General features: G+C 34.3%; 1 protein-coding gene across 1 annotated transcript; it reads left to right on the top strand.

Annotated features, from left to right (window-relative positions):
- Positions 1-9,853: 9,853 nt before the first annotated feature.
- LOC130467520 (protein FAR1-RELATED SEQUENCE 5-like) lies at positions 9,854-11,464 on the top strand. The gene has a single exon (XM_056836047.1). The coding sequence runs from the start codon at positions 9,854-9,856 to the stop codon at positions 11,462-11,464; it is 1,611 nt and encodes a 536-aa protein (XP_056692025.1).
- Positions 11,465-16,352: the final 4,888 nt, after the last annotated feature.

The following is a 16,352-nucleotide window of genomic DNA, read 5'->3' as shown; positions in this document are numbered from 1 at the left end:
CAAATTAATGGTACGCAGACCATATTTTCTATCCTATTTGGGCCATACTAGTCACTTCATAACCTGCAAAACAGTACATATACAATATATACCATTCACCCATTCATTATCATGAATGGCCCACATAGCTGGTTAGTAAAACACATTATGCATCACGTAAACATTTGCAGCAATTAATCAAGGGCACCAATAATCTACCAATTATTCAGTCCTTATTAATTCTAATCAAGTTGTTTTAACCTTAAGGATTTGTAGACCTAATCAAGAGTTTATGACTAAAAAGCGCTCCCACTTAAACCAATAAATTCATATGCTTTACTAATTTTAAACATAAAAATGTATTTCTAGTCTAACCGGAAACATACAAATTTAATTAAAATTTAAAGCTCATATAAATTTATAATTGAATCCAAAAAGTTTAATTTAATTTCAGTCGTTATTTAAATTAATTCATGATTTTAATTTTAGTAAAATAATTAGAATAAATAACATTTATTATAATTACAATATTCAAAATTAAAATCCAAGAAAATAATTTAAATTATTAATTTTAAAATTAATTAAAATTACGTGAACTGAAATTTTCAAATTAAACATTCAAAACGATCTAATCGTAACGCAAACACCCTACGCATTACACGCCCATGGGCCGCACGCACACAGCCATCGCTGGCCATGTGCGCGCAGCCCATGCGCTCGTCGCATAGCTGCTGCATCTCCATCGCAAGCCATCGCACGCTGTGGTGCTTGCTGCGCGCGCACCAGCGCTCGTCGCACGCGAGCCATCGCTCGCTGTGCGCGCTCGCCAGCGCTCGCTGCGCGCGAGCCATCGCTCGCTGGGCGCGCGACATCGCTAGCTAGGCGCGCGACATCGCTCGCTGGGCGCGCGACATCGCTCGCTGGGCGCGCGACATCGCTCGCTGGGCGCGCGACATCGCTCGCTGTGCGCGCGACATCGCTCGCTGTGCGCGCGAGCAACGCTGGGCGCAGCGCTCGTGGCACGCGAGCTTGCGCTCGCTGCGCGCGAGGCTGCGCGCGCTTGCGCGAGGCAGTGCGCGTTGTGGCGCAGCTCGCTTGCTGCCCACACGCGACTGCCTTGGCTCGCCCTTCGCCCATGCCCATTCGTCCATTGCTCGTGGCCCACGACACAAGGCAGGGCTGCTGCCTTGTGCTCGTGCACTACGCCCTTGCTCATTGCATTCGTGCCGCACGGGCGACGAGCTCCCTTGGTCGTCGTCGCATGCCCGCATTATACAACACCCCTTAAGGGTAACACGAAGCGTCCATTGCTTTGTGCGTGCAAGTTATATGAACGAATCGCATAAAATTTTAAATTTTATAAAATTAATGACAAATTAATAAATATTATTAATTTCATAATTTTAGGGCGAAAAATCGAAAATTTATTATCCAATTGATTTCCGATTGTTATGGATTCAAGTCTAGGTCATAAAAATTTAAAATTTATCATAAATTTACAATTTTTATGGTGGTTTTTAATCATAGGTTTCTAATTAAATTACAATTAATTATGAAAATCAAATTAATTCTAAATTATTCTAATTTTCAACAAATTAATCATAATTACAAATTAGATTGCATAATTAACAAGACTAGGCATTCAAACTTGTTAAACATATGCAGTAGGTCAATCAAAAATTCAAGATTTATCAACAAGAATCGCAAATATTTAATTTAACATCTTAAATTTACGAAATTTTGCATTCGAAAAACTAAAACCTTCGAAAAGTCATAGTTAGGCTTCGAATTTGAGAATTCTGGGTTCGGCAGAAAAAGACTATTTTTGTCAAAATTTTAGAATGCCTTTTACATGCGGAATTGACACAAAAATCACTCGATTTGGATGAGTAACGAAGAAACTGCCGAAAAACTGCGTACGTATAATTAAATAAACGCAATTTGCAATTAATTAACAATTACGAAAATTAATCACCCCTTTTAATTCTTGCAAATTTGTAATATTTAACCATGTTTATGCAATTTAGATTATGAAAATAATAAGGGGCTCGTGATACCACTGTTAGGTTATGATACATATGATATTACATAAATCATGCGGCAACAACCATTAACCCAGGATTACATATTATTTACACATAATCATATAGCATAATTTAGATGCATACTCTTTGTTGCGTGCCCTCCCTAGCTGCGCCCGAACCGAGCAAGAACAAGTCTTTAGGACTCCAAGTGTCGTCCCTCCGTAGATAGTCCACAGCACGTCCGGATCCGCCTTAAGATTGACCAACTAGAATCGCCCTTAAGGTACTAGAATTTTCGGCACTTTTGAGCAAGATGTGTGGCTGAATTTTTCTCTCAAAAACTCACTTTGAATACTTTGAAAAACTCATCATAAATTGTGAACCCAGGCCACATATTTATAGGGTTATGGAAAGGGAATTGGAATCCTATTCAGATACAAATTAATTAAACCTAGAATCCTACAAGAACTCTAATTTAATTAATTTATCAAATAGAATTAGGAATTTAATCATTAACCGAACTCTGCACGTTTTAGGAAACGTGCACGAACACAAACACTTACGCACACACACACGGCAGCCTCGATGGGCCGCCCATGCGTGCGTGCGAGCAGCAGCCCACGCAGCGAGGCCTGCGCGAGCCACAAGCCCACGCAAGCACCCGCGCGCGCTGCGCGCGCTGTGCGCGCTGCCACGGCCTGCTGGGCCTGGCCTTGCGCTGGGCCTGGCGTGGCTGTTTGTGTGGCGCGCTTGGCTTGCTGGGCGATGGCCTGGCTTCGTGCTGGGCCCTCGTCCGGCAGGCCTCGTCCGATGCTTATTCGTACGATACGCTTCCGATTAAATTTCCGATTCCGGAATTCATTTCCGATACGAACAATATTTAACATTTCCGATTCCGGAATTAATTTCCGTTTCGAACAAATATTTAATATTTCCGTTTCCGGAATTATTTTCCGATTCCGGTAATATTTCCGATTCTGACAATATTTCCGTTTCCGGCAATATTTCCGATTCTGGTAATATTTCCATTTCCGATAATATTTTCCGGTACGTACCATGTTTCCGTTTCCGGCAACATCTACGACTTGGATAATATTTATATTTCCGATACGATCCATATTTCCGTTTCCGACAATATCATCGTTTCCGGAGTATTCATTTCTTGCCTGTGACGATCTCAGCTCCCACTGAAACCAAGATCCGTCGATTCCGAATATCCATAGATAGAGTATTTAATGCCATTAAATACTTGATCCGTTTACGTACTATTTGTGTGACCCTACGGGTTCAGTCAAGAGTAAGCTGTGGATTAATATCATTAATTCCACTTGAACTGAAGCGGCCTCTAGCTAGGCATTCAGCTCACTTGATCTCACTGAATTATTAACTTGTTAATTAATACTAAACCGCATTTATTAGACTTAACATAGAATGCATACTTGGACCAAGGGCATTATTTCCTTCATATATATATATATTAACTCTTTAAAATACATAGTTACTACAATACACATATAGTTACTATTTAAAATCACGAAATAACTGTCACGTGACAGTTACACATGTTGCTAACCAAATTACACTATTGCCCTGGTCCACGTTAAATTAACGTAGACCAGGTTTATATTAGTGTAAATAATTTGCACCTCCTTGTTGATCAACTTTATTGAAAACAGGCAAGAATTTTTGCATGGATATATGAGATCATGGAGGTTGAATTAATTTATACGGATTAAAATATGGAGTACAAAATATTGATAATACTCCCTCGATTTCATGAAATATTACCTCGGTTTCTGAAAATTCTTAACGCTTTCCGTTTTAGTCAGTTCCTAAAAGTTTTTTACACTCTACTTTATTCTATTTTTGGCATATAAATTTTATATGTATACACTTATTTGGCCCACACAACATATAATTTTCAATATTTTATTTGGGATTCCAGCATAACTTACCCACTTATAATACTTTAATACTAGTATTTTATGCACGCGATGCGTGCTTGAATTTTTAGAATGCATGTAAGCCGACATTAAGAAATTAATATGTGTTATCGTAAAATGACTACCTCTTTTCTCTCTCTCTCTCTTTCTTTTTTTTTTCTTTTGAAGGCATCTTAACCAATTTCTTAATACCCATTTCAAGACTTTGTTACAAATTAATACTAATCAAAAAATTAGGAAAATGGTTTAAAAGATCTGTAGCAATAAAAGACATAGGTTGGAAACTTTAAAAAAAAACAATTATATTGATATCCACCAAATGTATGATGCATAATTGTACGAAAACTAATATATATTGGTATAATTAGTAGCCTTTCAATTACAATAAACAATAATACTCAATCCTCTATAAAGTAAATGTATAACATGGATATACATTAGAGGTCAAATAAACAGAGAGAGAAACATAGGTGGTGGTTTGAATGATTAGGATGGGGAGGGAGCTTAGCTAGTCAGGTTTATAGATTGTGGTTTGAAGTACTATTAGTTTGATTTAGTATTAATTTTGCCTGATTTGTGCCATTTTCCAATCAAACTTATGTCAAATGATTATTCTAATAAAATTTTAGTTGAACTATTGTAGTTGATTGTATTGTTTTTAATTGATTGTATTTTTATAATTCAATTATTTAATTAGTGGTTAAAGTGGGTATTTTAGAGTATTGTATGGGGGAGGCACCGAAAAGTCTTTTACTATAATAACTTCAGGAGTTCCCTAATAAAATAGAGATTTGTGTATAACGTATAATAATGTTAACATTACTTTTAATTAACTAATATTCACACCATTTTTGTAATAATTTAACGTAATTATAAGAGAGTGATTTTCAACTTAAATACTCCCTTTTGCCTTTTATATTGCATTTTATAATAAATTTTTAGTAATTTAAATTTTGTAATTAGCAGGGGCATTAATTAATTAAATTTTGAATTAATTAAGGGTATATTCTATAATGACTTCATGGGTTCCCTTATAGAATTGAGATTAATTTTCATCTACTTGTATTGTTATACAATTTATAACCAATTATTTTCTCAATTGTTATACCCCACCATCATATACTCATTAAATTTTCTTAATTACCGTATAAATAATAAGCCAAAAGAACATTTGAGGAGGTAGTACTTTTTATTCGCTCAAGAGAATTAATTATCTTTAAACAATGCAATGTTATTCCCTTTCATTCATAAAAGCCTTCTTTTTTCTTAATACATACATAGTACGTAGTATAAGGATTAAGAAAAAGTAATAATATTTCCCTACCATTCATCATGCTATATATACTTAAGGCTTTAAGATATTGCTGGTCGAATTTCAATTAAAAAAGGCTGTTTTAACATTCATTTGATGGACCACTAAGTCATGAATTACCGCTAAAGCAACTAATATTGTTAGTCGAACTTCAACTTTAACATAGTTAAAACCAACTCAATCTCAAAACGACATGCTCAATATATATCATCATATACACGAAAATGATAAGAAACAAACATAATGCTACGAGCGTGTTTTCATCCGAAAGCCATGCGTGATTTATAAGTTTTAAAATATGTTTTGCGGTTAAAGTTTGATATAGAAAAGCATGACTCATGAGTCATGACTAATACCTTGTAATTCCTCCGTTCTATAATGTTTTTTATATTTACTATTTATATGGTCAAAATTTAAAATATTAAGTTTTTGTATGTTATTAGATTCATTTCAATGTAAATTTGCAAATATCAAATTTTTATAATTTTAACTCGTGAGGAAATTAAACTATTAATGGTCAAAGTAGTGTAATGAAGGCCGCGCATAATGGAAAAATGAGACACATTATGAAACGGAGGGAATTCTGTGCAATACATAGATATAGGACTAATTATATATAATGCTTTGTAAGTTTGGCACGTTAATAGTTTGCTAATTGTCAAATTACACTGTATACAAATAAATATAGAGTGACAGTTAAGTAAATATCAAACAGTTCAATTAACTGTCATGTTGGGAGATGAAATTCCAGACTAGAATATTATTATAAAGGATGAGCTAGTGATGTTTGATTTGGCTAGCTTCATGATCCGAAGTCTTCTTGCATTCAAAAAGTATAGCAGAAGCTTCGAGGAAGAGAACTACGTACTAAGACACAGATCCTCGTGCATGTTCTTCAAAAGTGGTAGAAAACTTTTTTAGTCAACATGCATAATTTTAATTTACATCTAACATGCTGCATGGGAGCTCTAATTAATTAAACTAATTAATTTCATTTCTATCTTTTTAATTTGTTAAATACTTTTTAAACAAGTTGTTTAATTTAATTTAAGTTGGAGATAGAGTAATTATATGTAAGTGTGCCAGATGATCCAGTGTGGAAAGATGAAGAAATCAATCATGATTACTAGTTCAAGATTTTTATCATCTGTCAAGATTCAAACTCAGATATGCTTTCATATCTTCTTACTAATCAATAACCATCCTAAAAAATCTACACAGTTGTAGTGTCTGATCTTTTATTCTCTCCTTCCATTTCCTTTTATCTTTTTCGATCTTTAATTTAAATTAGGATCTTTTATCAAAGTGGCTACTTTTACAATTTTATTTACTAAAATGACTATCTTTTAATTTTATTTCCCAACCTAGCTATATTTTTTTTATTTTAAAGTAAAAACCAATAAACGAGTTTGAGTTTTTATTTTTATTTTTATAGCTATAGTGAACCGATTTGAGCTTTTTTTATAATAGTGAATCGGTTTGAGCTTTTTTTTAATAGTGAACCGGTTTGATTTATTTTTAAATAGTGAACCGGTTTTGTTGGAGTTTCTTTTTTTAATAGTGAACCGGTTTTGTTTGAGTTTTTTTTAAAAAAAAAAAAAATTATTAAACTGATTTGGAGTATTTCAATGTTCAGAATTTTGGTTTCGATTCTAATAAGAAATTGAAACTATTTCTAATAGCATTTGAAAATCGTGGTTGGTGTCGGTATAGATTTCCTAAAACTTCTTCACTGAGGGTTCCCTGCTAGTTGGAGTGATTTAAATTCTGGAAATTGATTCACTTGCATTCTTATTGCTAGTATGATAAAAGTTCCGGTTCTTGCAAATTAATTAAATTGTCTACGCATATTTGAGAATTGTATACTTCCCTATTATTTGAATGTGCACGAGTATCTCATTTTCTACCTTTCTATGGTTCATTATCCTATTTATGTCATTCATTTTTTCTTGAGTATCGAGTTCTAATGGGATTACAGGTTGTGTTGGACAAATATTAGGGGCATTGGTTAGTTATGGAGGTCTTAACTTTATGTTTAAAGGTTTTAAGGTTTCTTAATTTCTTTTTAGTAAAAAATACAAAAATATAAAACCCCCAAAACAAGATTTTATATTTTGGGGGGTTTTTACTAAAAAGAAATTATATATATATTTTTTTTTTAAAAATCTAACCAGTTTAATGGTTTTTTTTTGCCTCAAATTAAGATAATATAGTCATTTTGATAAATAAATAGTAGCTAGTTTGGGAAATAGAATGCAGAAGTAGCTATTTTAGTAAATAAAATTATATAAGTAGCCAGTTTGGTAAAAGATCCTATGTAAAAGGAGTAAAGTCAAGGTCGTGTAATGGTTTTTCCAAGACTACATTTACATAGTTAATTGCCATGGACGCATTTTGAATACTAGTTGTTGGACTGCACTCCAAAAAAATTAGTAACGTTTAGATGAACAAGTTGGAGCACGCGTTAAACTAATCAGATAAGAATTAGGGATGTTTAAAATAACATTTACGGATTTTTCACCAAATGCCCTTGAGGTTTGCTTTAATGCACCAAATACCCCTGACGTTTAAAACAATATGATCAAATACCCTTGAGGCTGACAGACGTTAAGTCTCCGTTAGCATGTGTTTACTTTTTTGCCCTTACTCAACCCATTTCTCTATTAATCCTAACATTAACCCTTAATTAAATGAATTAAACCCCTAAAATAATTAATTAACTATTATCTTCAAAAAAAAAAAAACAATAACCCAAAACTTAAGTTGGGCTTCCTATTCACTTTTGTCGATCTTCTGCTAAACGCCATCATCATCATCCTCTTCTTTTCCACCATTGTCAAAACTCGAACCGCCACATCCAGACCAACCCCGCCCCCTTTTTTCTTGCTACATACGTCGGCCAACTGCATCCCTTAGACCAATGCTAATTTCTATTAGTTGAAACCAATTTCCCCAAACCACCAAACCCAACCACCACGGCTCCGCCGCTTCCTCCATTTGAACACCATCCCTCAACCACCAACCATTACTTCAATCGTACCTAGTTTTCTCATATCCAAGTCAAAATTTATCAATTTTTCACATCAACAAAAAAAGTGAAATTGACGAAAATCCCAATTGAATCAAATTGATTTTTTTCTAGGTTTAAGCTACAATTTTGGGTGATTTATTTGGGTGCTCACAGTTGCTACGTTGGGTTTTCCAAGCACCACAACTTGCATCATATCACAATTTTTAATCTGGTTTCTTTCCTTTTGAAACCCAGAAATCTGCATCACCATTTTTGAAATTTCAAGAGAAAACTCGAGATACCCAGATGAAATTAAAGCTCATTTAGTATATAATTCGATATACAATTCAGTTTTTTTTTGTGTGAAATTGCTTTGGATTTGCTCAAAAAATCCCGACCATTAATTCTGGGTTTGGGCTTCACTACAGGGATGGGTGGAAGAGAAAAGAAGAGAGGAGACCGAAAATGCAGATCGGAAGAAAGAGGATAGTGGGTGGAGATTTCTGGCTAGCAACAAATAATAGTAGTGGATGGCTGCGACATTTGAAGAAAATGGTGGATAATTGACGATTTGGATTCAAGTTGAGGAAGAGGATAAAGATTTCTACTGGAAGGGGAAAGAATAAAGGAAAATGAGGAAAAGAAATGTTAACGGAATAGACGGAAAATGGTCAATAAGGGTATTTCATGATATTGTTTTAAACGTCATGGGTATTTGGTGTATTCTGGAAAGTTTAGGGGTATTTGGTGCATTAAAGCAAAGCTCAGGGGCATTTGGTGAAAAATCCGTAACATTTATGCGATGATCGTTAGTAACAAACCGAAAATGGCTAGCAACATTGCAATTCTCGCGTAAATATATCAAGCATCAATCGCAAACGCGTCCAGATCCTCTAGATTTTCTTGGAAAATCTACCTTGTAGAGTTGAGGAAATCTGGACCCTTGGAAAACATTAACGGCCAGATAACCCACTTCAATAATTAAAATAAAAAATAAAAATAAAAAAGTCTCCCACCAAAATCCTAGACAATTACTGTCGATTAATAACAAATTTCCCGCTAAATTAAGCATCTTAATTCCCACCAAAATCTTCAACCCTAGATGTCGACGTTTGCCCCTTTGATCGTAATACATTGCATATTTTTATTTTCTTCTGTGTACTATCAAATTTCATCATTGTCAAAATAAACAATTCAAGGTATTGGATACTAAAAGATCAAAGTATATTGTGTTCAGATACAAAATATCGAAGGTATATTAAAAAACTTTTAAAATTTACCATGTTTACATTTTAATAATCGTATATATGATGAAACTGATATACGGAGTATTTGTTTATGTATATGGAGTATCTGTTTACGTATGTGGTCGCAGTCTTTGTTTGATGAAACTTGTTGCAGTTTCATTATCCTTATGTATGAGAATAATTTTTCACTTTGCCATACACGATTAAATTGTTTATAGCTGTTATTTACATGGTTTACATTTATCAATTTGTTTCTTAGTCAATCAATCAAGAAAGCTAATTTATGTGTTTAGTTATTTATATTAATACCAATGTTTAATTTTTTTTTTCATAGAATGATGGATAGTACTTCGTTAGAAAATGAGTCAAGTGATAATGCAGTGATATCAGACAGTTGGATTCCTCGTGTTGGTATGGAATTCGACTCGGTGGATCATGCTTGGAATTTTTGGTTAGAATATGGAGGTAAGATGGGTTTTAATGTTCGCAAACATTATGAGAACAATAATAAGGACGGACAAGTTACTTCTCGAAGATTTCTTTGTTCGAAAGAGGTTTTTCGCCTATCTGACAAACGAGATCATATGACGACTAATCCTCGAGCTGAAACAAGAACTGGTTGTATGGTTCGTATTGGAATTATTTTAATTAAGCCTACAGGAAAATATCGTGTTCATGAATTTGTATCTGAACATAATCATGTACTTCACTGTCCAAGAACTAGTTACTTGTTGTCATCACAAAGGAAGATAACGGAAGCACAAGCTGTTGAAATTGAACTTGCTGATGATTCTGGAATTAGGCCTAGAGAAGCTCATGAGTTTATTGGTGCACATGTTGGTGGATCACACAATCTTGGTTACACCCATAGAGACCATAAAAATTATCTACGTACTAAGCGCCAAAGAGATTATATGTATGGGGAAGCCGGAAGTTTGTTAAAATATTTTCACTTGCAAACAATCGAGAATCCTTCATTCCAATATTCAATTCAATTAGATTGTGAAGAACAAATAACAAACATTTTTTGGGCTGATGCAAAGATGCTTATTGATTATGCTGCATTCGGAGACGTAGTTGCCTTTGACACTACATTTGGTACAAATAAAGAGCATCGACCACTTGGTGTATTTGTTGGTTTTAACCATTTCAGGGAGACGACGGTTTTTGGTGCAGCTCTTTTGTATGATGAAACAGCTGAATTTTTTAAGTGGTTGTTTGAAACATTTCTAGCAACACATGGCAATAAGCATCCAAAGACAATCTTCACTGACCAAGATATCGTTATGGGAAAGGCTATTGCAGAGGTGATGCCAAAGGTGTGGCATGGATTGTGTACTTGGCACATCACAGAAAATGCAACCAAGCACTTGCTACGTTATGGATCAGTTGTTCTTCAAGAGTTTAAAGCTTGTATGTATGAGATCAAAGAAGAGGTGGAGTTTGAAAAGAAATTTGAAGTATTGCGTGGGAAAGTCATAAAACAAAGCTGGTTAGATAGTATTTATGCCGTAAAAGAAAAGTGGGCAGAATGTTACATGACAAATGTATTTTCGTTGGGGATGCGTAGCACTCAATTAAGTGAAAGCTTCAACAGGGACTTAAAAGGTTGTCTAAAATGCACTTTGGATATAATGCGTTTTTTCAAAAAATTTGAGAGGGTTGTTGGGCTAAAGCGGCAAAATGAGACAAACAATGAGTTTGATTCGAGGGAAAAACTGCCAAGAATTAAGATGCGGAGATCACCTTTACATAGGCAAGTTGGCCAAATTTATACTCCTAATATATTCGAAGCTTTTCAAGATGAGTATGATTGGTCAATGGCAGCTTATATTAAGGAGCCTGTTGAAGGTCAACTAAGCAATGAATATAGAGTTGCAATTTCAGACCTCGAAAATGATGACCCTATTGATAAAGAATACCAAGTGTTGAGTGATCCTTTGACTTAAACAATTTCACGTAGTTGCAAAATGTTTGAAAGATTGGGTATATTATGTGCTCATGCATTGAAAGTCCTTGATGCTATGAATATTAAGTTGGTTCCTGAGAAATATATTTTGAAGCGTTGGACTAGAGAAGCAAGGGCTAAAACTGTGCATGATATTTCTGGGAGGACTATTCTTGAAGACCCTCAATTAGATGCTACTCGTAGATATAAAGCTTTATGTCAAAAGTTTGTAAAAATGGCTTCAAGAGCATTTAACTTTGTAGAATCATCATCATTGGTAGAGAGTGGGTTGAATAATTTGATTGTCGAGGTTGAGAAATTACTCTCGAACCTTAAAATAGAAAAGAGTGGAGCTGCTTTATTTCCTAAGAATAATGCAGGTGAACAACAAGGTGAAACACAAGCCTTCGTTCCTGATAAGATTACTTTGAAGCCGAAAGAAGGGAAAAAATGGGGTAAACGGAGGAAAAGTTGGACTGAAAAGTTTCATGATGTCAATACCCAAGAATCTCAATCAGATCAGAGAAGAAATAGCAAGAAGAAGGTGTCAAGTGACCCAAACAAAGAAAATATACCGCCACAAGTATGTATGAATAAAAGCTGTAATTAATTCTTAATTGTTTATTAACTGCTAACAATTTTTTTCATTTGGAATCAATAAATTAGGAAGGAGAAAATCAGGTGGTTTTACCACAACAATTTATGTCATTTGGGAACAACTATCCAAATTTTGAAGTACCTTGCAGTAGTTATACACAACTCTTGGTAATTATTTGTAAACTAATTCATATATTAGAACTTCCATCTCAACTTCAATAATGTTTTTTTGTTAACGTCCTATAGTGGCTTTGCGTTTTGTAACCTAGGGTGCTTATGGGAGCCAAGCTCAACCTTATTGTGATTTGTGGGCAGGGACCTCATTTCCATATCAGGTAAACACATACCATAGCTGCAACAATTTATATTTTGGGAATAATGCTTCATATTTCAATGACTTCTTGTAGGTTATGAACGTCCACAATTTTACTCCAACTCCATCCCAGACCAATTTTAGTCCAACTCCATTCTAAACTGGATTGGATGCCGCAAACCTGCAGGAAATCTGAGTTATGAGATAGAAAAATTGGTGAAAGATTATAATGGGAATTCTGGTTTTCATCAGCTTTATAGGATGGCACTTTCGGTGTCTGTCTATTTCTTATGGTTGGAGCGCAACTGTAGGATTTTTAATCATGCAGCTCGCAATCCTACAGAGATTATTAAGAGTATGCAACTTGTTGTTGCTACCAGATGTCTACATATGAAGAACCTGATTGATCTTGTGCCTTGAGACTGGTTTTTTTAGGTGCTTTGTGGGTTGTTGCTTCTGTTGGTTTTCTGCTTGCTATTGCAATCTAGTTTGCAGTATGCTTTGTGCCTCCGCTTCTGGTTGTCTGTGCAGTCTGTGTTTGTTTTTTGAAGTACTGTTGTTCTGCTCGGGTCTGATTTGATTTCATTGTATAGATGATTTTGAATTTTAGCTACCTTGTAGTACAATTATGCTTCTTCTTCTTCTTCTTCTTCTTCTTCTTCTTCTTCTTCTTCTTCTTCTTCTTCTTCTTCTTCTTCTTCTTCTTCTTCTTCTTCTTTAATTAGTCTAGCTAAATGCTATTGAAAACAATTATTCAATTAGTTTGGTCCCCTTCTTTTGTACCAACTTAATATTCAAGTATTTCTTTGTAATTGTTTGTTTTAACAATCATGTAGCCTATGTAGGACTTGAACCTACATCTTTGTGTGCGTATTGTCACACAATGCTCTACCATATTGAGCTAATAGGATATAAAGTATGCAGTTGTTGTAATATGTTGAGCCAAAATAACAGACACACACCATAACCCATAACAAAATCCACTGCAAAGTATAAAAAATTGGACATCAAGCAACAAGAAGTGTGTTTTCATCATAACCAACTTGTCTGATCACCAGTGGTTTGCAGCTGAGGCAATGATATCATGTATTGGATGTACTTACAACTAATTAAGCACCATGATGGGTTATGTTTATAGCCTTCTAAATACACTGACCATTCTGTTGCCAAGAGTCCTTGGAAAGAAGGTCATGGGATGTGGTTCACGAGTTGATGCAGGGGTTGTATCTTTCTCCTTGAGATATGGCAAATAGAATTCAATTAATGAGTACTACCTTTCTCAATTAAAAGAGCTTCTAACCAAGTAACTAAGTCCATTATTTCAGATGCTTTTTAAGTATTGAACATGAATGCAATAAAAATCAAAGAAATTAACGACATTTGCATTTCATCAAACAAGTAATATAAATTCTGAAAAATCCAAGCTTTAATACACATAATTAATGAAATAATTGTTCATGTTCTTTAATTGAATCCCTTTTTAATCAATCAAACACCAAACGGAAATGAACTCAATCAAAATCGGGGAAACACCAATCAACCTATAATCACAATCAATACCCAAATAATCATCAATAGACCACACACCAAATCAACAAAAACAGTAAGCCTCGAACAATTAAGGAGAAAATCACTTCAATTACACGAAAATTAAATCCCTAAAAGAAAATCAAAATACCATGAAACATACCTGGTAAAGTGAATCAGACAATGTTTTTTGAAGATGAGATGCCCCGATAATCGACACACCTCGCCGGTGATTGTTGGTCGACCGATTGTTGGCGGTGGTGGTGATGGGAGTACGGAGGGTTGTAACTCTTGGAAGCTCTCCCCCATTTTTTTGAGAGCGTGTTTGATTTTTAGTAAAAGGAGAGAGATGGAAGTTTAATTTGGTGGGGAGATCTTTTAATTTTTTTAATAATTTTTTTTTAAATGCTGAAGTTGTTATCCTTCGTTGATTATTTTCAAGGGTCCAGATTTCATGAACTCTACAATGTAGAGTTTGTTTGGAAATTCAGAGGATCCGGACGCCGATCGAAAACGTATAAAATGCCATTAAATTGAAACGACCAGATGTGGACAAATGTAAAATCAAATCTATATTGCCAAACTATAAAGTATCAATTTCATAATTGAGGTTCCTTAATGCCTTGAAAAATGTCAATTTTTACACTTCCATTGTACGTACCAATTAATTCTCGAATATGACTATCTACAGACACCTGACTAAACCCGCATTCAATTCAAATCCATGTACGCGGTAACAAGCATAACAATTTGGAGCGTAGAAGTAGCCATAATCTTCTAACATTTTATTATCCTCAAATGCACTAACGTAATTAGGGTCAACGTTATCCCAATAGCTTTCCATTCCTCCAACGTACTTTCCTTGAACATTAAAATTCCCTCTGTGATGTAATTTAATAGTAAATCGATTTTCCATAAACGTACCCACAAACGAAGGAATAAATACCTAGAATATGTAAGAATATCGACTTTAAAGAAGAAAGGGTGCTCGTTAAGTTTTGTTGTTTAAGTGATAGATCAAAGGAGTGGAACATGTTTAAATAGAAGAAGAAAGACAACTAATGGTGATTAAATGTAGTATAAACATCCACAGTAGAAATTATGAAGAAATAAGTTACATTATAGCTAGATGAAAGAAATAAGTTACATTATAGATGAACTAGTCTTATATGCACACGATGTGTGCTGATATTTTTAAAAATCTGATTTGATATATTCGTAAGTGATTTTCCAACGTTTTATACAAAAATTTATTTGTAAGGGTATTATCGATATCTTACGTGGACACTTAATTGTTAATTATAAGTTACTAAACTAAAGTTTGATTATAATGCATTAAAGTAATTATTTCAATAACCTTCTCATGTCGAAATAGAAATGGTTGTAATAAAATATGAAATGACAGGTGTTCAAGCTCAACAATTTTGACCCCGAATTTTTCTTGAATTAAACACATTTGATATCAAGAAATAAGATAATAAGAATATACGAAAAAAAAGAGGCTTCTAGGAGAGGAAGACAAAGAAGAATAAAACTACATTCACATACGTCCATACAATGATGCTTACAAAGAGAGCCATAAAAAGGATCTCAGGAGAAGGAATTTAAGGTCAAATTTTAATTTCATCCAAAAGGTGTTAGGAAATCATGCATACAATGATTGAGGCTCATATGCATATTTGCTTGTAAGAACAGAAATTGAAACAAACTACATAACATACAAATTCATCCCTTGGAGGCTCATATCATAAGGTGGCAAGTGTTCAGCAGCTGCAAGATCATCTCTCGCCTTCAAAATTCTTTGCTGACGTGATTCTTCATGCCTCTTCAATTCATCCATGTCCTTGTATTTTTGAGTTACATTGACTTCCTAAAATTGTCCAAATTTGATATTAATAAAGATAGACATCAATGAGTGGCAAAAAAAGATATATAGGTAGGAAACACAACCCATTGATTTTCATTCTCCTGAAGGTGATAAGAGGAAAAGGTGAAGTATCTCCATTAAAAACGGAAATATGCATATAGATGATAAAACACCCACAAAGCAGTTTTTTTAAATGAGACTGCAAAGCCCCTTGCCACGATGAGAAATGAACATAAGAGAGCTTTAAATCAAGCCAGCTGGTATAACGATTAATTAGATTGCTGAAAGACAATACAAAACTTTTAACAACAAAGAAATCCAAAGACAATTGAACATAAAATCCACATAAAAAGGGGAAATCATGTTATCATAGAAATCCAAGCTAGAAAGACCATTGCTAAAAGGACATCGAGAAAGAGATGAAAATACCATGAATCCAATCAAGCTAACAACTTAGAAAAGTCCTTCAGCTAAGACGCATAAAAAAAATGAAATAGAATCCTCGGAAATTAGGGTCAAATCAAATCAATAGAATGAATTCAAATATTTCTACAAAAATTCAAACGAACTCATTGTAGTAAACTT

The sequence above is a fragment of the Spinacia oleracea genome, chromosome 2 (assembly GCF_020520425.1).
Source record: "Spinacia oleracea cultivar Varoflay chromosome 2, BTI_SOV_V1, whole genome shotgun sequence".
In the NCBI taxonomy this organism is placed as follows: domain Eukaryota; kingdom Viridiplantae; phylum Streptophyta; class Magnoliopsida; order Caryophyllales; family Amaranthaceae; genus Spinacia; species Spinacia oleracea.
This window is presented reverse-complemented; position numbering and strand designations above follow the sequence as displayed.